The sequence below is a fragment of the Callospermophilus lateralis genome, chromosome 3 (genome assembly GCF_048772815.1).
Source record: "Callospermophilus lateralis isolate mCalLat2 chromosome 3, mCalLat2.hap1, whole genome shotgun sequence".
NCBI classification, from domain to species: Eukaryota; Metazoa; Chordata; class Mammalia; order Rodentia; family Sciuridae; genus Callospermophilus; species Callospermophilus lateralis.
This window is the reverse complement of record NC_135307.1, coordinates 87736225-87759728: the sequence shown is the minus strand read 5'-3', so window position 1 is coordinate 87759728 and position 23504 is coordinate 87736225. Positions and strand designations below refer to the sequence as shown.

The 23504-nt window shown below is 34.6% G+C and overlaps 1 protein-coding gene across 2 annotated transcripts in view; it reads left to right on the top strand.

The window, feature by feature from the left end:
• The window catches only part of Ino80 (INO80 complex ATPase subunit), a 133231-nt gene that overhangs the window by 51599 nt on the left and 58128 nt on the right, over window positions 1-23504 (top strand). For both annotated transcript variants that reach the window (XM_076850577.1, XM_076850576.1), the window contains exons 15-24: window positions 6996-7055; window positions 7471-7613; window positions 9327-9411; window positions 10332-10449; window positions 11824-11909; window positions 15002-15169; window positions 15366-15499; window positions 16744-16811; window positions 17987-18080; window positions 18839-19010. In XM_076850577.1, the coding sequence (XP_076706692.1) occupies window positions 6996-7055; window positions 7471-7613; window positions 9327-9411; window positions 10332-10449; window positions 11824-11909; window positions 15002-15169; window positions 15366-15499; window positions 16744-16811; window positions 17987-18080; window positions 18839-19010 (1128 nt within the window). The remainder of the gene's footprint in view (window positions 1-6995; window positions 7056-7470; window positions 7614-9326; window positions 9412-10331; window positions 10450-11823; window positions 11910-15001; window positions 15170-15365; window positions 15500-16743; window positions 16812-17986; window positions 18081-18838; window positions 19011-23504) is intronic.

Here is a 23504-nt window from a genome sequence, read left to right as displayed (position 1 = left end):
TCTCCTGAGTAGCTGAGATTACAGGTGTGCCTGTAGGCTCTGGCCAGTCTATCTGGATCAAAGCCAGATCTTTGGTCCTTATAATTCCTGAGGTAGATAATGTAAAAATTGAAATAACTAATTTAGAAGAACAGAATTGATATTGAGGAAGGAAGTGATAAGCAGGGAAACAATGTTGCATCAAGTTGGCAAGACATGGACACAATTTAAACAGGAATTTAGGACTAGGGGATAGCTCAACAGTAGAGTGCTTACCCTAGTATAGTCCCTAGATTTGATCCCAGCCCCACAAAACAAAACAAACATTCAGTTATGGAATATTTTAAGGATTTAAGATAGAAGAAGTGGGGCTGGGGTTGTGGCTCAGAGGTACAGCGTTTGCCTAGCATATGTGAAGCACTGGGTTCAATCCTCAGCACCACATAAAAATAAAACAAAGATATTGTGTATACTTATAACTAAAAAAATAATAAATATTTTTAAAAAGGAAGAGGTGGGATAGGATTGATTACATTGCTTATAATTTCCAAGGATGGAAATGAATTAAATATGTGATCTGACTTTAAAGACTAATGATAATGAGGTTGCTTGCTGTATAGGGAGAATTTCTTGGAGACTATATATTAAGACTATATATTAATTTCTTGGAGACTATATATGTTGACGTAATCTTTTGATTTTTATTCTTTTATTTTTTAAAGTCATAGATGGACACAATATCTTTATTTATGTATTCTTTGAGGATTGAGCCCAGTGCCTCACGCATGCAAGGCAGGCACTCTACCACTGAGCTACAGCCCCAGCTCCTGATTTGTATTCTTTATAGTGGTCATGGGTTGCATACAATTTAAAGGGTAGGGGTTAGAGTGAAGATAAAAGATATTTTTCTGGCATGTTTTGTAAGGAATAGGAATATGGTTGGGATTTCTCACTGTGGAGCAGCTTTATGACTGTGCTTTTTGTGGCTGAATTATAGATATAGAAACTGTTTACAAGGAATACTAAGTATATAGCTTTTAACTTGAAGCACTCATTTTTTAGTTGTAAGGAGAAGGTGAGACCATTCTAACAGTTTTTGAATATTTTCGCTTGAATTCTTATCCTTGTGGAATATGGGGATCAATTTCTTTTTTCTACTTCTTTTTCATACAATGTTTGGTACATGGTGAACAATCAAGTTGCTGAAAAATAAAATCTTTAAAATTTCTACCAAACCACTTGTTTTCACTTTCTCCTCCGTTGGCTGATAGATGACAATGTAGTACTACTTTTATCATTGAATCTCTGACTTTATTTTTCTATGCCTGAAGCTGAGCTCCCTTTGTATGTTGAGCTTCTTCTTCTTCTTTTTTAATACCTTTATTTTTACTTCATTTTATGTGGTGCTGAGGATCAAACACAGTGCCTCACACATGCGAGGCAAGTGCTCTTCCACTGTACCACAACCCCGGCCCCTTGAGCCTCTTTTTTAATACTCTAGTATGGGGTATGTAAAATAGAGCCTGTAGGTCAATTCTAGTTGCCACTATTTTATTGAATTTTATTTATTTATTTTTAGGAGGTACGACGGATTGAACCCGGGGTGCTTTACCACTGAGATATGTCCCCAGTCTCTGTACCTGGCTGATTTTTTTTTTTTCTATATTGTATAGTCTTTATATTTGGTTAAAATTTTAATTTTAACCATTTGCAAGTATACAGTTTTGGAACAATAAGTATATTTATAGTATTGTACACCATCACTTCTAAGTAATTCAAGGACTTTTTCATTATCCTAAGCCAAACAAAACCTCATAGCCATTAAATAGTCATTCCCTATTCTCTTCTTCCTCCAGCCTCTGGTGGCCACAAGTCTACTTTCTCTATAGCTAGATTTGCTTATTTTAGATATTAGAAGCAAATAGAAACTATGCAATTTATGGCCTTTTATATTTGATTTTTTTCAGGTAGCAGAGTTTTCAAACTTCCACCATGCTGAATGATGACGCTTCATTGCCTTTTTTTTAAATACTTTTTAAGTTGCTGATAGGCCTTTATTTCATTTATTTACTCATATGAGAATCGAACCCAGTGCCTCACACATTCTAGGCAAGTGCTCTACCACTGAGCCACTTCCCAGCCTGCTTCATTGCCTTTTATAACTAAATATTTAATATTCCATTAGATTGAGTGTATCATGTTGTTTATCCATTCACGTGTTCATAGATATTTTGTGTTTTTTCGCCTCTTGGCTGTTGTCAACAGTACTGATGTGAACATTCATGTATAGTTTTTCTTTGAATATCTGTCTTGTTTTCATTACTTTTAGGTGTATTACTACATGGATTTGCTAGGTCATATGGTAATTCTACTTATTGAGGAATGCACCACATATTTTCTGTGGTCTAAGAACTAAGAATAAATTGTATTTTTTAAAAACTGTTGATAAAAAATATTTTTGTCATAGAACATGAAATTCAAATAAATGTCTATTGGAACCTAGTGATACTCTTTTGTTTATATGTTACTTATGGCTTAATTTGCACTATAACAGCAGAGTTGAATTTTGACAGAAACCTTATGGGCTGCGGTATGTAAAATATTTACAGAAAAGGTTTGCTGAGCCCAAGTTATATTGATGCATTGTTTTTTGTTTGTTTGTTTGTTTTGTATACTGGAGATTCAACCCAGGTGTATACTCCTAATGAGTTACATTCCCAGATCCTTTTATGTTTGATTTTGATATAGGATCTTGTTAAGTTGTTGAGCCTAATCTGGAATTTGGCAATCCTCTTGCCTCAGCTTCCTGAGTAGCTGGGTATAAAGCCTGCACCACCTCACAGCTGATTTATTGTTTCTGTTGCTATTACCCTTAGATTGTTGGAAATATTTTTACTTTTCGACAGTATACAGTTAGATGTATACTTTTCTCAGGTTTATAGCTTGATTATATTCAAAGATACTTAGGTTTTTGATAATACCTAAAAGTTTATTGTATTTGATAGGCATCTGAGTAATATTCTTCATAGTTCTATTATGATCAGGGCCTCTAACATCTTCCTTTTTTCTCCGCCTTTTTTAACCCAGGCAATGGGATTTATTTCTTTTTAATGGTTACTTGTTCCATTTTTTCATTCCTGAAATTGGTGTATTTCATGTATTTTTACTGTTTTTATTTTTTCTCTACTTTTCTTCATAAGCATTTTTTTTAATATTTTGAGATTTTTCAGTTTTTTATTTGTTCATTTAATGGTGTTAATTGCTTTCTTTGCATGACTTTAACCAAAGTTTTGATATATTATATGTTCATTATTTCTCCATTCAAAGTAATCTCTAACTCCTACTCCATATTCTTTCCTAGCATATGGTCAGGTTTTATATGCATATAAATGTTTTGAAGTATTAGGTATTCTCCATTTGTTTGGTGCCATGTTCTAGATATTTTTACATACATATATATGGATATGTTGATTAGTCAAATTTCTTAACATATTTTGGTGGTTTTGTATCTTTTCTGATACATATATGTATTTTGTTTTGTTTTGCCTGCTTGTTTTATCACAGACTTGAGACTTAAGTTAAAAATGAGCATGACTGTGGATTTGTCTGTTTCTATTTTGTTCATACATTTTGTAGCTTTAAGATGTATACAAATTGGGCTGGGGGTATTACCAGTATTAGAATGCTTGATTAGCATGCACAGGGTCCATTAAAAAAGAGAAAGGAAATAAAAAAAGAAGAAAGAAAAATATACACAGATTTATATTCTTGGTAAATTGAATCTTTTTTACTATGAAATTCTTTTTTACTTTTTTGTATTTGAATCCATTTTTCATAATATGTAAACTAGCTTTAACTTAATTTTTTATACTATCTTTTTGACCACTTTCTATCCTTACATTTAAGGTATATTTCTTACCTTTATTTGAAATATTTGTGCTTTTAATGTAATTTTTGATCTTTTGACATAAGTTTTATTACTTTCTACTTATTTTACCTCCTCAGCTTTCCATTTTCGTTCTAGTGCCCTCTTGGGAAATATTTTTTTTTCTTTTCTTTTTTTTTTTTTTTTTTAAATAGTACTGCAGATTGAACCCAGTGGTGCACTACCACTGAACTACATCCATAGTTCTTTTTCTTTTGATTGAAACAAGATCTCGCAAAATTACTGAGGCTGGCCTTGAACTTGAGATCCTCCTGCCTTAGCCTCTTGAGTAGCCAGAATTACAGGCATGTGCCACCTTATCTGGCTCTTGTGTACTTTTGAATTGATCATAGTTTATTACTTTTTATTCTCCCTTAGCTTGCTGGCTTTGTTATTTATTCATTTGATCTTTAGTAAATAATCTGGAGAATACATCATATATTCTTTTTTTATATATTTATTTTTTAGTTGTAGGTGGACACAATATCTTTGTTTTTATGTGGAGCTGAGGATTGAACCCAGTGCCACTCGAATGCTGGGTGAGCACTTTACCTCTGAGCCACAACCCCAGCCCACGTCATATATTCTTGTCTTTTTAAGAAAATATGATGTTACCTAAAGTGTTATTACTTTTCAGATGGTACAAAGACCCTAGTATATTTTTAGGTATATCATTCTTCCCTAGTATTATTTACTGTTGGTTTTGTGTGTTTTTGTTTTGGTTGACACCAGGGAGTTTATCCAGGGGTGCTGAACCACTAAGCCACATCCCCATACGCTCCCACCCCCCCCTTTTTAAAAAATTTTTTTAGTTATACATGGACACAATATCTTTATTTTGTTTATTTATTTTTATGTGGTGCTGAGGATGGAACCCAGGGTCTCTCATGTGCAAGGTGAGCGCTCTACCACTGAGCCACAACCCTAGCCCCCCCCAACCCTTGTTTAGATTTTATTTAGAAATAGGGTCTTGCTGAATTGCTCAGGACTTTGCTAAGTTGCTAAGGCTGGCTTTAAACTCATGATCCTCCTGCTTCAGCCTCCTGAGCTGCTGGGATTAGAGGCATGTGCCACCATGCCCACTTCTTTTGTGTATTTTTTTTTTTTTTAAGAGAGAGAGAGAGAGAGAGAGAATTTTTTAATATTTATTTTTTAGTTATCGGTGGACACAACATCTTTGTTTGTATGTGGTGCTGAGGATCGAACCCGGGCCGCACGCATGGCAGGCGAGCGCGCTACCGCTTGAGCCACATCACCAGCCCTTTTGTGTATTTTTTAATATTTTAATACTCATGAAATATTTTATTATTTACACACTTTATATTCATATATTCATTTGAACATATTCATATTGCATAGTTTTTATTGATCTTCATTTTTTTTACTATACCTTTATTTTATTTGTTTATGTGGTATGGAGGATCAAATCCAGTGCCTCATGCATGTTAGGCAAGCGCTCTACTACTGAGCCACAACCCTGGTCCCTGATCTTCATTTCTTTATATTTGTACTTTGATTTGGCTGAAAGTTTTTAAAAACCCAGAAGACAAGATGAATAAAGAGAAAAGAAACCCTTTTCTAGGAATGTAACAGAAAAGGACACTGAATTTTGCATTCTTTTGTTTATTTTTTAATCTAGATGTTTTCTTCTGATCTATCATTTTGGTCACTAAGTTGGTCTTCTGCATTTAATTTCTCATTAATCCTATTCATTGAATTTTCAAATTTATTGTAATTTTTCACTTGTAAAATTCCCTTTGGTTCTTTCTTCCCTTGTTTCTTCCTTTTCTTTTTTTTTCTTTCCATGTTTTGGTTCTGGGAAATTAACTAACCCCGGGTGCTCTACCACTGAGCTACATCCCCAGCCAGTCTTGTTAAACTGCTGAGGCTGGCCTCAAATTTGTGATTCTTCAGTCTCAGCGTCTCAAGTCACTGGGATTACAGGTGTGTGCCACTGCACTTGCCTTTTGATTCTTTTATAGTTTATAGTACACTACTGAAATTTTCCATCTTGTTTCTCATGAACAAATTAGCATATTTTTTAGGAAGTCTTTTTTTGTTTGTTTTTTTGAAGTCTTAATTCTCATATTTTTATCATTTTGATCTCCTCTGACTTTGTTTCTTTTTTTAATATTTTTTTTTTATTTTTAGCAGACACAACATCTTTATTTGTATGTGGTGCTGAGGATCGAACCTGGGCCACACGTATGCCAAGCAAGCGTGCTACCACTTGAGCCACATCCCCAGCCCCTCTGACTTTGTTTCTATTACTTGTTTTTGTTTTTTTTTTGTTGTTGTTGTTGTTTTAAGTTGTTGGTGGACCTTTATTTTATTTATTTATTTTTATGTAGTGCTGAGAATCCAACCCAGTGCCTCACACATGCCAGGCAAGCAAAAGAGCCACAACCCAGCCCTGGTTTTTAGTTTTATGATAACTGTCTTTCCATGACTTTTTTTTTTTTTTTTTTTTTTTGTATGCCACACATTGTGCAGGGAAAACTCTATATTCATGGGCTGTGATTAATGTTTTCTTCCAGACAGGATTTATATGAGGTTTTATTTATTTATTGCCAGTAGCAAATTTTTTTCCCTCAGTACATAAATAATCCAAAGTCATCCTAATTTGAGTTCTTGAGATGATTCAACCCATTAAGAGATTCAGTACCCATTAAGGCACTACTTGAGAGATTCAGTACCCATTAAGGCAAGTATATGTGTGGTTTACCTTTACTAGTAGTGTGTAACCCTTAGCTTAGAGCCAGTGATGTTGGTGCTTAACAGAGTTCCATCTTGAAATGTGTGGTTTTGTTTTTGTTTTGAGTCCTACATCTCCTTTAAAAAAAAAAAAACAACTCAAGTTTCTTATCCTCTCAACTAGAACTTTTGGAACGGATCAACACCAGCAGAGGGAAAATACACCACATTCCTCTATGGGCTGTCTTTTTTCTTCCTGTGTTGGTTCCATAATTCTCCGTTGCCTCAGTAGCTCTCAGTATTATTAGTTTTTTAAAAAATCATTCTGAATAACATTTATCATAATACTTTTATGGTTATCAGTAAAAGATAATATATATATTATCCTCTTTTTCAGGTGCTACCATATTGGGGTAATCCTCATGATAGAAAAGTTATCAGGAGATTCTGGAGTCAGGTAACTTTCAACTACCTATATACATATGTATACATACATGCAGTTAGTATTCTCCATTTGATACAAATAATTTCTCATACATAAGATCTCATAAATGATATATTTCTCCATGCTGGACCCAGTGTACTTTACTGATGCAGTGTTTTTCCTGTTACAGGCAGTCAGCTGGACTTAAGTCCAGGGTTTTTTAAAAACAACTTTTTTTCTTCAATAAGCTGGAGATTATTTGTTAAAATACTTTATTACTGCTTTAAAAACATTCATAGTTCATCTCACTGCACATCTCCCTTCTATGTGGGAGAATTATCTTTAGGGCTGTCTTGAGCTTCTTGTCCCTAAAAACTAAACCATACTTCATTATTTTATTTTGAATTGTGAGATACCCCTTTTTACTTTCTGCATCTTACGTTTACAGAAGACCCTCTACACTCAGGATGCCCCCTTCCATGTGGTTATCACCAGCTACCAGCTGGTGGTACAGGATGTAAAATATTTCCAACGAGTCAAGTGGCAATACATGGTACTGGACGAGGCTCAGGCGCTCAAGAGTAGTTCCAGGTAACATATGTTGTAGAAACCAAACTCTATAGATAGCAATGAAAACAAACACATAAACACAAAGATTAGAGAAGTGTTAGAACAAGGCATGATGTGGTCTATGCCATAACTGTATACTAAGAACAAAATTCTCATTTATAGGCTAGGGTTGTAGCTCAGTGGTAGAGTGCTTGTCTAGCATGAAGAGGCCCTGGGTTCCATCCTCAGCACCACATAAAAACAAATAAATAAAGGGTAAATTTTTTATTTTATTTTATTTTTTTTTTTGAGAGAGAGAGAGAATTTTTTAAAAAAAAAATATTTATTTTGTAGTTTTCGGCGGACACAACATCGTTATTTTTTATTTTTATGTGGTGCTGAGGATTGAACCCAGTGCCCCTGGCATGCCAGGCGAGCATGTTATCACTTGAGCCACATCCCCAGCCCCAAAGATAAATTCTTAAAATATTTTTTTCACATTTTGTCTTGGGATACAAACATTGATGCTTAATGTACATAGTCTTTTTTAAAAACTTTTATTTTCCCATTCAGTCATTATGACATCCTAACAAGTCCTTTTCTGCAGGGAAAATTGCTGTATAGAAGAAGTCTTTGCCTTTTGTTTGAATCATTATTTTAGACTAGAGTTCTTGGTAAGAAGTGGAATGTTAAATTTGAAGGACTGAAGTTTCTGTCTTTATTTATTTATTTATTTAAGAAAGAGAAAAGAGAGAGAGAATTTTTTTAATATTTATTGTTCAGTTTTCAGTGGACACGACATCTTTATTTTATTTTTATGTCTTGCTGAGAATGGAACCCAGCGCCCTGCGCATGCCAGGCGAGTGTGTTACCACTTGAGCCACATCCCCAGTCCTCTCTCTTATTTTATATGGGTTATCTTAATTCTTGCATGATTTATTAGATCTCTAAGAATCTTTATTGTAAGTTATATGTTTTAAGTATTTCAGTACCTTTAAGGTTTCAAACCAAGTGTGTTTGAGTTCTATATGTTGTTATTTGGTGTTATTAAACCTTGAGTGAGATGTAATTCTAACTTTTGATGAGTCCGTGGGACTTTTAAGAGGTCCATACTAACCAGCACATGCTTGTTTTAAGTTGTCAATGGACCTTTATTTTACTTATTTATATGTGGTACTGAAGATCTAACCCAGTGCCTCGCATATTCGAGGCAAGCGCTCTGCCACAGTCCCAGCCCAGCACATGGTATTTTTTCATGGAACCTTTTCATCCTTTGAAGGGTGTTACTTCATATTGTACTTTTGAAAGAGGACATATCTGTGGCCAGGAGCAGTGGATACTCACTTTACATCTTCTTCCCACATTCTTCTCCTTCCTACATTGCTCCCTCTTAATTCACAGTGGAAGAGCACAGATTAATAGTTTTAACACTATTATAGGTAAATGCCTTTTAAGTAAGTGAGTTTTGTTTTAAAAGAAAAACAGATCAAGGGTGGTAGAAGGCTTCTAACACAAGAAAGAATCCTGCTTGTCTTATTCGTGGGCTATTTTTTTTTTTTTGGACACCCTAAAACCATGTTTTTAATGTAGAGGAGTTAATCCTGCTGAAATTGAATATTATTTTGTAGTTGTTTACATGATGGAGTACATGATTCTGGGTGTTGTTTGGAAAGCATTTTTAGAAATATGGGGTTGCAGCACTGTAACTAAGAAAGATAATATTGCTTACTTGGAATTCATAACTTACTTTAACAGTGTTCGTTGGAAGATCCTCTTACAGTTCCAGTGTCGCAATCGGCTTTTGTTAACTGGGACCCCCATTCAGAACACCATGGCAGAGGTAAGCAAATCAAGGTCCCATATTTATGTCTTTATAAGACAGAGTTTCAGCACAGCATAGAATTCCTTACCCTTATTTCCCTAGAGTGTTATTGCTTTGTACAAATTACATTCCCCACATCAAATAAAAAATTGACTGCAGTTTTCCTTAAGTAGTCTTTTAGTCATCATTTTAATTTTGTTTTTATTATTTCTTTTAATATATTCTTATTTCTTATTATTTTATTCCTTTATGTTTATGTAATAGTGACCATAACAGAAATGTTACACATCTAATTCAGAGATGTTTTTATGCAGAATTGAAAGGTAATACATTAATACTTAACACCAAAAGGAACTAAATTTTTTCTTTAAGGAAGATAGTTCATTCTCATCTAGAATAATCTTTAGAAGACTTTCTATAAAGGTCCGGATAGTAAATATATTGAAATATTTTAGTTCATACACTTACTGTTGCAACTACTCTAAGGTTTTGCCTGTGTAATGTGAAAGCAACCATAGTTAGGGATGTGTTACCATAAAATTTTATATACAAAAGTAGATGACAGAACAGACTTAGCCCCAGAGGCTATAATTTTGTGTAGCAAGTTATGGTACCTCAGATTGTGTTCAATTGTGGCATGGAGTTTTTAATATATAGACTTATGTGTGTGTCTTTAAAACTATCCTGCTGTAATACTAAAGCAGTGCTTGTACTTTTCGTCTTTTTGTTTTAAATCATATTTTCCTACAATACCTAATAGAATCAGGATTGATTAATGAAGCATAAACTTGTTCTCATTTACTTTCCTTTAACTTACACAGGTACAAATATTAACACATATACACACACCCATGACTATCTATCTTCAAACCCTAATGTATCATCACACACTGATACTTTGTTACTTTACAGCCATTTATTTTATCCTTTATTTTTAGCTCTGGGCTCTGCTACATTTCATTATGCCAACATTATTTGATTCCCATGAAGAATTTAATGAATGGTTTTCCAAGGACATTGAGAGCCATGCTGAAAACAAATCCGCCATTGATGAGAGTGAGTACTACTACTAAGAGCTTTCTTTTCATTCTACCTATTAGTGTGATTAACTGCATTGTGATGTATTTTCTTCTGTGAAAAGAATTTTTCTTCCATTAAACATAGAATAATCTGGGGGGGAGTATTTTCTCCTATAAAATAATAATGTACTTTAGATGTGTTTTAGAGACAAAATGAACTAATTAGGTAATAGCTATCTCTAGTCTTTTGATTTTAATCAAGAAAACAGTACATAAAATACTATATTTTGGCTCATAGACTCCTCATTTACCATATATATCCTGGAAAACTCATATCAGAATTATATTCCCTGTGTAATGTTCATGATTTTTTTCTTTCTTTTTTTAAAATTTATTTTTTAGTTGTAGTTGAACACAAATACCTTTGTTTTATTTATTTATTTTTATATGGTGCTGAGAATCGAACCCAAGGCCTTGTACGTGCTAGGCAAGCGTACTGCTGCTTAGCCACAACCCCAGCACCTCATGACTTTTTTCTTAAGATAACCAAAATTACTAGAAGGGTCATTTTTGTTAATCAGTATATATTTTTTCTTTGCCGTTCTTTGTTGAAGAAACATTTTTAACTTTGTTTATCAATACTTTTGGCCTCATTGAATGATATCTGCCTGATATTAAAAACAGTCTGGGATGTTTACTACATAAACATAAGGTGACATATACCAACTATAAGAAAAAGTTCTTTAACCTGGTGTTGAACACCTATAATCCCAACCTCTAAGGAGGCTGAGGCAGGAGGGTCACAAATTCAAATCTAACCTCAGCAAGTTAGTGAGGCCCTATGCAACTTAGTGAGACCTTATCTCTAAATAAAAACTGTAAAAGGGGCTGGGGATGTGGTGTAGTGGTTAAGTGCCCCTGGGTTCAATCCTTGACACCAAAATAAATAAATAAATAGATAGATAAATAAGTTTTTGAGTGATTTACACTATATTGTCATCATCCTTTGAAAAATCATTTTTTTGGAATAAATAACTTTCACTAGACGTTTATTAGAAAACTATTTAATGAAATGTTCCAAAAATGCTCTAAAAGTAAATTCTAATAAAAATAGAACCATGGACTGGGGATGTAGCTCAATGATAGAGTACTTGCCTAGTGTATGAGAGGCCCCAGGTTCAGTCTCCAGTATCACACACCATAAAATTGAAAAGAAAACATCCTAATGTATGTGCCAAGATCCTCTAGAAAATTTAAATTCCTTGGTTTTTCCTACTTGAGAAAAAGTTCTAATTTTCTTTCAGAAAATCATTGAACTGGAAGGTAAGTTTGGAGAGTTTAGGAGAGATGAGTATGGTATTTATTTTGGTAGGTTGTATTAAATCAATATGATGTATTATTGTTTTATCAGATCAACTCTCTCGCTTACACATGATCTTGAAGCCATTTATGCTGAGGAGAATCAAGAAAGATGTAGAGAATGAATTGTCTGATAAGGTAAGGAAAGAAGCTTCAGAAGGCTCAAAATTATTATTGGGGGGTACTTGATGTATTTATTGGAAGGGTAATTAGTTTGAGAGAAGGCCTTTAAAGTTGAGTGGTTTAAAGTTAAAGAGGACTTAAAATAAGTCAAATAATCAATGAAGGTAACATTTTATTCCTTTGTTTTGTTTTATACTTATATTAGTGGAGAATTTGAAGCATTAGAAAAGTAGAAAGAATAGTATAATGAATTCCCTTTAACCTATGTATATCACCAACAATGATCGTTTGTGATTATCCATACCCCCCTGGATTATTCTCATGCAAACCCCAGATATTTTATTTCATTCACAAATATTTTTATAGTATCTCTGAAAGATTTGCTCTAAAAAACAAAAGACAATCCCTATACAATTACCCCTTTTCCTAAAAAAGGCAGTAGTTCTATGACAATATTGCATATCCAGTCAGTGCCCAAATATCATTTGTTGTCTTTAGATCTGTTTGTGTCTATCTCAAATTTAAGCAAGGTCCACAGATAGCATAGGTGGTATGTAGTTTTTGATCACTGTCTTCTTTTTTCTTTGCCATTCTTTGTTGAAGAAACTGAGTTGTGCTGTTGAGTTTTCCATAAACTAGATTTTGTTGATTGTATCTATTGTGGTATTATCTAACATGTTTCTTTGTCTTTTGTACTTCTGCAAATTAAGAATTAATTATAGAAATTTAGTTTGCTTTGGAGTTTTTAACTTTTTTTTTTTTTTTTTTTTTTTTTTTACTAATACAAAACCAGTGATTTTAGTTTGTTAAAAGTTGCTTTTTTTTTTTTTTTTTTTTTTAAATCCTTCTCAAACTTCTGTAATTTTCTATTAACTCCTTGAATCCTTCCTGTAGTCTTTCTTCTTTTTCTCATGGTTTCCAGTCCTTTAGGGGTTTTCCCCATTTTCCCTGTATTGCACCTGTTACAATTTTCTCTGCCTAAAAGCCTTCTTCCCTGATTGTTGGTACTATCCTCTATTCACTGACAGAAGATTTGGTCATACTGGAATCAGTGACTCCTTGGAAGATTGTTGTGTGGGTATATGGCTTCAAGGAGAGGAGTAGAACCATATCTCTCTTTGTTTTATTCCTTTTTCTAACATCTTAGTTACTTTTTGTGAAATTTCTGGTTTTAATAACAGCCATAATATTAGGAAAACATTTTATGAAATATGGATCCTTGAAATATTTAAATCAAAAAGGGTTTTTCAAATAATAACAGCATCATAACTTCTGCTGTTTAGTGGTAAAGGGAACTGATCAGATACAGTGTGTTTTGTTTGTTTGTTTGTTTGTTTGTTTTTGTTATTGTTGGTTGGTTGTTTTTTGTACCAGGGAGGCTGGCGTTGAACTTGCAATTCTCCTGCCTCAGCCTCCCAAATCACTGGGATTACAGGTGTGCACCACCATGCCCGGCTGTGGTATGGTTCTTAACCACTATAGATAGTATACATTCTTTTCTTTTTTCTTTTTTTGTAGTTGTAGATGGACAGAATGCCTTTATTTTATTTTTTTGTATGTGGTGCTGAGGATGGAACCTAGTGCATCTCTCATGCTAGGCAAGCTCTCTGCCGCTGAGCTACAGCCCCAGCCCAATTTCTTTTCTTTAACACACATTTCTTCTTTTAATGGATGCAAAGTGGGATTCATTATGCCATTTTCATATTGATGCTCAACAAAACAGAGTTTGTTAGAGATGAAAATAGGAAAGTAAACGTTCAAGGTTGGTATCCTCATCATTTCATAGACAGGTGTCTACATAGTACAATGTTTTCTTATCATTTCCCTTTCTCTTAAGTGTGTAATCACCCAGAGTTATTTGAATGGCCATTTTCATATATGTGTGTAACATAATTTGATAAATCTCATTGTTTTAAACATAATTTAATGTTTCTTTTTTAATGCATTTTTTTGTAGTTGTAGATGAACAGTATGTCTTTATATTATTTGCTTCATTTTTATGTGGTGCTATGGATTGAACCCAGTGCTTCACACATGCTAGGCAAGCACTCTGCCGCTGAGCTACAGCCCCAGCCCCTGTAATTTAATGTTTCTGATCTCTATAGTTCAGTTAGGGAAGGTTAGAGAAGGTATCAAAGCAGAGATAACTTTTGAGCTGGGTCTCCAATGATAAGCTGTCATATTCTAGAAAAATATGGTATGTATGAAAAATTAGGCAACAAAGGTAGAACAGTGTTCAAACATGTAGTGTATTTTGCCAAATAGTATTCAGATCAGCATGGCTAGATTGTTTTAAGAGGAGGTAGTCTAGGAGGATAGGGTGGATTACAGTATGGGAGTCCTTTTCTGCCTAGAGGAAAAGTTTTTAATATTTTACCATAGGCAGTAACACTCATTGTGGGTTTTATAGGAATTGAATTACTTTGGAAGGTTTTTGTGAGAAATGTTAGAACCAGAAGAGACTAAAGGCAGGAAGACCCCAAAATAAACTAAATCTGATGAGGAGCTATGGGAGTGGTCAGAAAGGGTGGATAGTGACAAATTCCCAGGTAAAGTTCAAGATCTAGGATATAATAAAACATGGAGAGAGGTATAGGGGGCAGTGGGCTAGAGAGAGATATCAAAAGATGATCCAAGTTTGTCTTTGGACAACTGAATTAATGGTAATGCTATTAACCCATTTAGTAAATTGTGGAAAAGGCAATTTTCCCCACCCTGAGATGTCCACATATGCAGTTGTTGCAGACTGACTGGTACCTTCATAGTTGGTACTTGAAAATATTGGGCTGGGGTTGTTTGGAAATACATTTTCCCAAGTTACTGTGAAGAGTGATAGTTAATGTTATCAGAAATCCAAGAGACTGGGGAGAGAGAGAGAGAGAGAGAGAGAGAGAGAATGTGTGTGTGTGTGTGTGTGTGTGTGTGTGTGTGTGTGTGTGAATAACAACAGAAAGGTCAAGGAAAGAACATTATTTCTGAATGAAAATCCGCATCATAGGTTTATAGAGATTATGAGTTCATAATCTGGTTTGCATGTGTTTTCAAATTTAGGTTGATATTAAATTTTCTTACAAGCATTTTTTTCCAAATAATTTATTGATTTTTAGATCGAGATTCTAATGTACTGCCAACTGACCAGCCGACAAAAGCTATTATATCAGGCACTAAAGAACAAAATTTCCATTGAGGATTTATTGCAATCTTCTATGGGCTCTACCCAGCAAGCGCAGAACACCACCAGCAGCCTCATGAATCTAGTCATGCAATTTAGGAAGGTAAGAGCTTAGGTCAGCTATCTTGATGTCTTTATAAACACATTTCAAGAAAAAGGCTCTAAGATTAATGCTAAACAAAACAGAGATTGTTAGAGATGAAAATAGAAAAGTAAACATTCAAGGTTGGTATCCTCATTATTTCATAGACAGGTGTCTACACAGTATAATGTTTTCTTACCATTTTCCTTTCTCATAGGTGTGTAATCACCCAGAGTTATTTGAACGGCAAGAAACGTGGTCTCCATTTCACATTTCCCTAAAGCCATATGAGATTTCAAAGTTTATCTACCGTCATGGACAGATCAGGGTCTTCAACCATTCACGAGACAGGTGAAAAAATACTAGTATCTGTTCAGTGTGAGTGTCTTTTGTAATTTGGAGTTTTTTGGCTTTGAGGATAAATTTAATGGAAATTTTGCAAGTTCTAACAATGAGATCAAATTTAAGGTAAGAGTAGAGGACTATTTGTTGAGAAAACTTACAGTAGGAATTTGAACACTATTAAGGCTTGAACTAGATGAACTTAAAGACTGTAGCCACTTCCAGTTTCCTTTATGAATCAGGAATGTGCACCTGTGTGCAAGTATTTCCTTGCACAGGAGTGAATAGCAAATGTTTTGACATGCCCCAGTATATAGAAATTGGCTTGTGGTGGCAACACATTTGGAACATATTTATTAGGAAATGGCTTGGATTTTAGATTGATCAAATTTACCTTCTTCATAGAGTTAGCAATGATACATTTGGTAAAAGCAGAAGAGGTCATTAAGCTGATATGCTAGAGACCACTTAATTCAAAAAATAAGTGTTGATTCAGTTTACACTTCTGAGTTAGAATTATCCTGGCTTCTGAATGCTTGTGGGTTTGTTTGTTTTTGTTTTTTGTACTAGGGATTGAACCCAGGAGTGCTTAACCACTGAGCCACATTCCTGCCACCCTTTTTAAATTTTGAGACAGGGTCTTGCTAAAGTGCTTAGGGCCTTGATAAGTTCCTGAGGCTGGCCTTGAACTTGTGATCCTCCCAGGTTACTGAGATTACAGGCATGTGCCCCTATGCCCAGCTACTGGACTTTTTCATGTGCTCCCAAAGGATTCTTTTGTATACCAACATTTGAGAAACATGAACTTGTAAATTTTCCTTTGTAGAGAAACATTATAAACCATGTTATAAAAATAATCATAAGCATGGCCTAATGAAACTGAAATTAAGATGTATTCCATGGGTTTGACTTTGAGTTCTTTGTGATAGCTCCAGGTTAATGCTTAATTAGATGAGCAGCAAAAAACAGGCCAGAACTGTAGTGCTTTTTATTTAATAGAGTATTTGATCATTTATAATGCTAGAATTATTCTCTGAAATAGACTGTTTGAACTTGTGTTATCCTTTTCATTATTAAGTACTTTGTACTTTGACATTTATGCCATGATTTTCCTGGTAATGTTACAAGAAACTTCTTAAAACTAGAAACACTTTGAAACCTAAAGGATTTTTCTTAGTTTGGAACCTCCCATTTATTTAATTTCTCAGTATGTATATTTGGGCTTGGATTTATTTTATTTACTTACTTTTTAGGTGGTTAAGGGTTCTTCTTTCTCCATTTGCACCAGACTATATACAACAGTCTCTCTTCCACAGAAAAGGTAAGTTTTTTTTTTTAATCTTTGGAAGGAAGGAGTGTCAGGGAGGGACTTTCCCCTATGCTCTTTGTTTTGCTTAGTGACTGATTTGTTCCTATTAGTGGTTTTGCCTATATACTAGCTTTTTATTTATAATGTCTTAATAAGATTTAACTAAGCAAATTAATTATCTTCATTTCCAGGCACTAAGTTTTGTGGGTGTAATAGGAAGCACTATAAAGTGGTTACTCTTTCTGTCTTTATTTTATACCTGCCTCTTGAGAATTTCTTTTCTTTTTTTTCTTTTTTTAGTTGTTGATGGACCTTTATTTTATTTATTTGTATGTGGTGCTGAGATGCAAACCCAGTGCCTCACACATGCTAGGCAAGTGCGTTACTACTGAGCCACAACCTCAGTCCCATCTCTTAAGAATTTCTTACCCTTGTGCAAAGTGAAAACTGAACTCTTGTTAATGAGACTTACTTCCTCCTCAGTCAGCTTGAGGAAAAGAGGCTGCTCAACTTCATGCATTGTCCAAAATATTAAAGCCAGAACCTTTGACCTCTGTTCTGTTATTTTCTATTTCTTGGCATGATAAAAGAGAGAAGAAGGTAGTTAACCAAGGATCTAAAAATCCCAAAGGTGACTGATGAGCCATCACCATTCTGGTTTATATAAGCCCTATTTCATGGGCCTGCTTTTTCTACCTGTGATTTTAGTACAAACATGTGACACTGTAGCTAGGTCAGAATCTTTTTTTAGGGTGGAATGGGGAGTACCAGGGATTGAACTCGGGTATTCAAACACTGAGCCACATCCCCAGCCCTACACTTTTGTATTTTATTTAGATACAGGGTCTCACTGAGTTGCTTAGTGCCTCATTGTTGCTGAGGCTTGTTTTGAAATCATAATGCTCCTCCCTCAGCCTCCTGAGCCACTGGGATTATAGGCATGTGCCATTGCGCCTGGCTAGATCAAAATCTTTAGACTATTTTTCAGTGCTTAAGTCAAAATTCAGCAGTTTAGCAGGCTATGGTAGAGTATTATCTCTAGGTTTGCTGTTGGATTGGTTTTTTGTTTTGTTTTGTTTATTTTTTTGGGTGCGGAGGATTGAACCTAGGGCCTTATGCATCCAAGGCAAGCACTCTACCAACTGAGCTATCTCACCAGCCCTTGACATTGTTTTCTGATATTACAGGTATTAATGAAGAAAGCTGTTTCTCTTTCCTTCGTTTTATTGATGTATCTCCAGCAGAAATGGCAAACCTCATGCTTCAGGGACTTTTGGCCAGGTGAGAAGTTTTATTATTATTTGATAAGAGAGAGACTGGGAATAAACAGGGATAAAGTTGAAATACTGTGAAATTAAATATTTAATATTATCTTTGCCTCTCATTCTTTTTCATTTGTTAAGGTTTTTTTTTCTTTTTTTATAAGGGAGCTGTAATTTTCTTTTGATTGTTTAATTTCATAATATTCCTTGAATAAAGAGTATATAGACTTCTGTATGCTACCAGAAGATCTTCAAACTGTGTAATATTGGATTAGTTTATTCTGTTTTACTTGCTTGTACAGGGCAAATGGTGGCTGGTGATTCATTTAGCTAGTGGTAATTGTAGCATAACCAGCCTCAGGTGTTATGGGAAATTTAGTTCTGTATTCTTATACTTAGGCATAATGGTTTTCATTGACTTTTACTTTGTATTCATGTAACAGGGACCTCAATAGAAACTGTTCTCTCCCTATTATGAAGATATTTTCATGATATGAGTTTTCATGATAGATATAAATATTCCTGAATTTTGAGAAGAGCTTTCCAGAAGCTTTTAATTTCATAGTAGCAAACTAAGTCATGCCAAAAAAATTGTAGAACAGATGTATAAAATACTTGCTTTATCTGAAAGTAAAAAAGTACTATTTCTAAAATGCTCATAATTTACCAAAGAAATGTGTAATGAGAGATATCCCTTGGAGAGTTCCTCACTGCTGTGAATGACCCTCAGACTTCCTTGGAGCATTGAATAAGCATATCTGCTGTGGTTTGTTTCAGATGGTTAGCTCTTTTCCTGTCTCTGAAAGCCTCCTACAGGCTCCATCAGCTGCGCTCATGGGGAGAGTCAGAAGGGGGAAGCCAGCAGAGTTATATGAGAAACAAAGATTTCCTTCTTGGAGTTGATTTTCCACTTTCCTTTCCCAACCTTTGTAGCTGCCCTTTGTTAAAGGTAAGCAATTATTTGAACATACATTATCTTAACATTGCATTAGCCTCCTTTTCCCTTGGTCTTTGAGTCAGTAAAAATGATAAGAAATGTCCTGATAGAACCAAAACCTTCCCAAGGGAGTATGTATAGTATATTGAATTATATCTTAGTGTATTATGGATTATTTTTTACCTGTGTTTGAACTTTCTGTAAAATAGAATTATTTGGTATATACTCTGATGTCTGGGTCCTTTATTATAATAGGTTCCTCTGTGTTGTATGTAAGGATTTTGTTTTTATTACCACAAATCGTTTTATTGTCTGCATGAATCACAGTTTATTAATATGTTCTACATATGAATGGTGGACATTTAAATTCTTTAGAGTTTGGGGCTCTTATGAATAAATAGCTCTTCATATTCTTGCAAATGTTGTTTGATAAACGTGTGTTATAATTTCTTTGAGACTTATATCCAAGAATGGAAATGCTTCATCATCAGTTACTTGTTAGTAATGCTGCAAAACATTTGATTTTCTAAATTTATACATGCAACAGTGGTTAAAAATTGCTATTCTTCATCCTTGCCTACACCTGATACTGCCAATTCTTTTCATGTTAATATGAATTTAAGTCATATCTCATTTTGATTTTACATTGCATGTCCATGAAAAAAATTAATGTTGCATTCTTTTTCCTGCAGTTGTTGGAGGTTGCAGTGTAGGTGAAAGGCTAAGTAGCAAGAAATGAAGTTACAGACATAGGTCCAGGTCATGGGGGGCCTCATAAGTACTGCTAAGGATTTGGATTTTATTCTGAATGAAATGGGTTCTACCTGGAGAGTTATGAGAAGGAAAGTAATTGTTTGTATGTTTTAGTCCTTCAGCTAGATTTGTTTATGTGTTTATTTTTCTAGTACTGGTCATTGAACCTAGGGCCACTAAGCTATATCGCCAACACTTGTATTTTTGAGACTGTAGCTGGGATTATAGGTATGTGCCATCACACACAACCGCCTTGACTAGATTTAAAGTTTAGAAGCTAGATTATTTTTCTTGGGTCCTCTAGAAAGTCTTATAGTTGTTTTAAAGTTGTTTACTATGGAAGGTAGGAATAGAAAGAAAAAATGGATTTTTCAGTATACAGGATGCAAATATTTGATATAGCTATAGCCAATAACTAATCCTTAGGAACAATTTTTTTCATTGCAAACTGTTTCGTTCTGGATTTTGCTATAGCCAGTGTCAAATATTTGCCCCCTGTACTTTGCAAACGCCATATTTTCCTTCTGTTTTCCCAGTTGGTTTCTCAAGCATTTCTCAGTTTACTTTTCTGGACTTTGAAGTTAGGGTTACTAATACAAAAGGACAATAGAATTGGGCCTGTTTGAAATAATGTAGTAGTCAGTGCTGGCAGTGTGATTTCTGAAAGTTGAAATACTTTTTATGTATCAACTAAAATCACCAATATGTCTAATAAAAAACTGTGTAATCTCCTGTAGATGAATTTCTTCTCTCAGCCACTAAATTTGGTAATATATGTTATTAAGTTAATAAATTTTTACCAGTTCTGTTTTTGGTACTGAATCATCATTTTGCTAAGAGATTGTTTTGCCCTACTAATATAAACATGTGTATCTTATTTAATGTTTGTAAATAAGCATCATTTATTTGTATTCTCCTCTGTTCTATGTTCAGAATACCTGTTTACTGAGGTCCTGTGTTTACAGGTGTACACCATTGCACCTGGCAAGAAATATTTCTTTTTAAATTGCTGAGGCTCGTCTTGAACTTGTGATCCTCCTCAGTCATCTGAGTTGCTAGGATCACAGACATATGCCATTGTGCCTTGTAAGAAATATTTCTTAAGAAACATTTGTTTTATCTGTTTTACCTCATAGTGTAAGGAAGTTTCAGATAGCTGACCTTATGAACAGTATTTTTCATTACAAGCTATGTTTTGTTTTGGATCTTGCATTTTTCCTTTAATTTGCCACCATAATTCTGATTATATATCTTTGATTATTTGTACACATAATACAGGTGAGATGCAATTTCTCTTCCTTTCTTTTTTGATACTAGGAAGAGGAGTAGCCTTGTTTTGTGATGCAGAGTGAATATAAACTATGTTTCAAGGTTTTAATGGGAGAACTTTCACGTTGAACCCAGATTCCATGCTCTACTACTGACTCTATATCCCCAGCCCTCCAGATCAATCTTTTTTGTTTGGAGGCAGGGTGTCATTGAGTTGCCTAGGGCCTCAGTAAGTTGCTGAGGCTGGCGTCAAACTTGTGTCCTCCTCTCTCAGCCTCCTGAAGCATGGGGATTATAGGCATGCACCATCATACCTAGTCCCCCAGATCTATCTTGAAGATTAAATTCTGAGTTATTCTCAGGTACATGGAGATGAGAGAAGAGACAAGGGAACATGCAAACATTTTGGAAAGGATATCAAAATTCTTTCTGTAATAATATTCTGATAATATTTTATAATAAGATGCCTTTGAAGTACCAAGCTAGCTTTAAATTAATGTTCCCATATTTGTCCTCAGACCGAAGGCAGAAAATCCTTCATTCTGTTCTTCTGTGTCTTCATTTCTTTCATGAAAGAGTAGTAGGTATTGTTCCAGCAGCCTGCCTCCTAAGTACAGCTTCTTATCATCAGATCAAGGTGAAGAATTTGTTCTTATTCCTCTGGGGAGAGACAGATAATATATGTTGACTTAGCTACATGTTGTCATCTGGTTCTTGGAAACCTCTGTTAGGCCACATACTACTGGAGCCATATTGAGCAGTCTAATCTAATCTTCCCTCTTATCTCTTTCTCCCTGTGGACATGTATGTGAATTTCTTTCCCTGCTTCTCCCTTGCAATGTACCACTAAAACCTTTGTTCTCACCCTATAATCAAGTTAAATTTGAATTTGTTGCTATATAATTCAAGAAAGTATTCTCATATTATTGATTTCAGGATGATACATAAACAATAAGAAGGTAAATAGTAGACTAAAGAAAGATCAGTCTGGGTTCAGTGGCACACACCTGTAATCCCAGTGGCTTGGGAAGCTGAGACAAGAAGATTAAGAGTTCAAAGCCAGCCTCAGCAAAAGTGAGGTGCTAAAGCAACTCATGAGACTCTCTCTCTAAATAAAATACAAAATAGGGCTGGGGATGTGACTCAGTGGTTGAGTGTCCCTAAGTTTAATCCTTGGTACCCTCCCCGCCAAAAAAAAGAAAGAAAAAAGATCAGTTAACACTTAGAGGTGTTTAGGACAATGTTTAGGGTTTTAAAAAATCTCTTACTTAATATGAATACTTTTCTGACATTGCCTTCTCTCATATTTGTTGAGCAAAACCCAGCATCATTTCCTGTATTTTATTTACTTTCCATTGTGTTCCGTATTGCGTTATTGTTGAATTTCAGTACGGAATAGTATGTAGTTCAAAACTTTCATAAATTTATTCTCACATATACCTTCTTCCCAAGTGTGGTACTCTGGTCAGATCTCTTCCTCTATTGTTTTGCAGAGGGGGAAGAGTTCTGAGAGTGTAAAGAGTATTACATGTCATATATAAGGAATTTTTTTCAATCTTTTGCTTAAAAGAGTAAAAACAAAATCTGGAAAAACACCATTTTTTCTTTGTTGAGGCAGAACATACCATATTAAAACTATATCATACTAAAAATGTTGTATGGCAGACATGAAGTACCAGTATCATTCTAACTTCTATCTCAGTGAACAGTTGTCATGGTAATGCTCTACTTTAGCATATGGGTGTTGAAAACTTTATATATTCTACAATTATAGTGACCTAACTAATTTATAGAAATTAGGGACGTTTCAGATTTTCTAATTTAAAATATACAAAAGTTTCAGCATAAAGAGTTGTTTTTGAGTCAGGTGTAGTCAGAATTACACTTGTAATTCCAGCAACTCTGGGGGCTGAGGCAGGAAGTTTGCAAATTTAAGGCCTTCCTCAGCAACTAAACAAGACCCAATCTAAAAATAAAAATAAAAAGAAGGGGATGTTGTTCAATGGTAGAGCACTTCTGGATTCAATCCTTTACTGAAAGGAGAGGGGAGTTGTTTGAAAAGACTGGCCTATGCTTAGATTTTAAACACTGTTCTCTGTTAAATCCTTAAAAGAGCTTTAACTGGCTATTGATGAAGAAGCCCTCAAACAGGAAATTTTCAAAAACTCCTCCGCTAAGTGTTAAATTTTTCAGCTGTGGTATCTATATCTATCATCATTTCCTGAGATAATGAGAGCTGCCAACGCCCTTTATGGAAAGCTCTGAGAAACCATTGTGTTTTTCTGTATTTTATTTTCCCCCTTTTTGTTTGGATACTTAAAATATCTGTGAAAGTAGAATCCATGTACTCTGGCGGTTGATTTATAAACACTGTACCCTTTCATTACAATGAGACCTTTTCTTTAATTTTTGAAATGGAGAACAATGCACGGCCCCTTGTTAAATGAATAAAATTACACCTAAAGGAAAAACATCTGTGTGTTT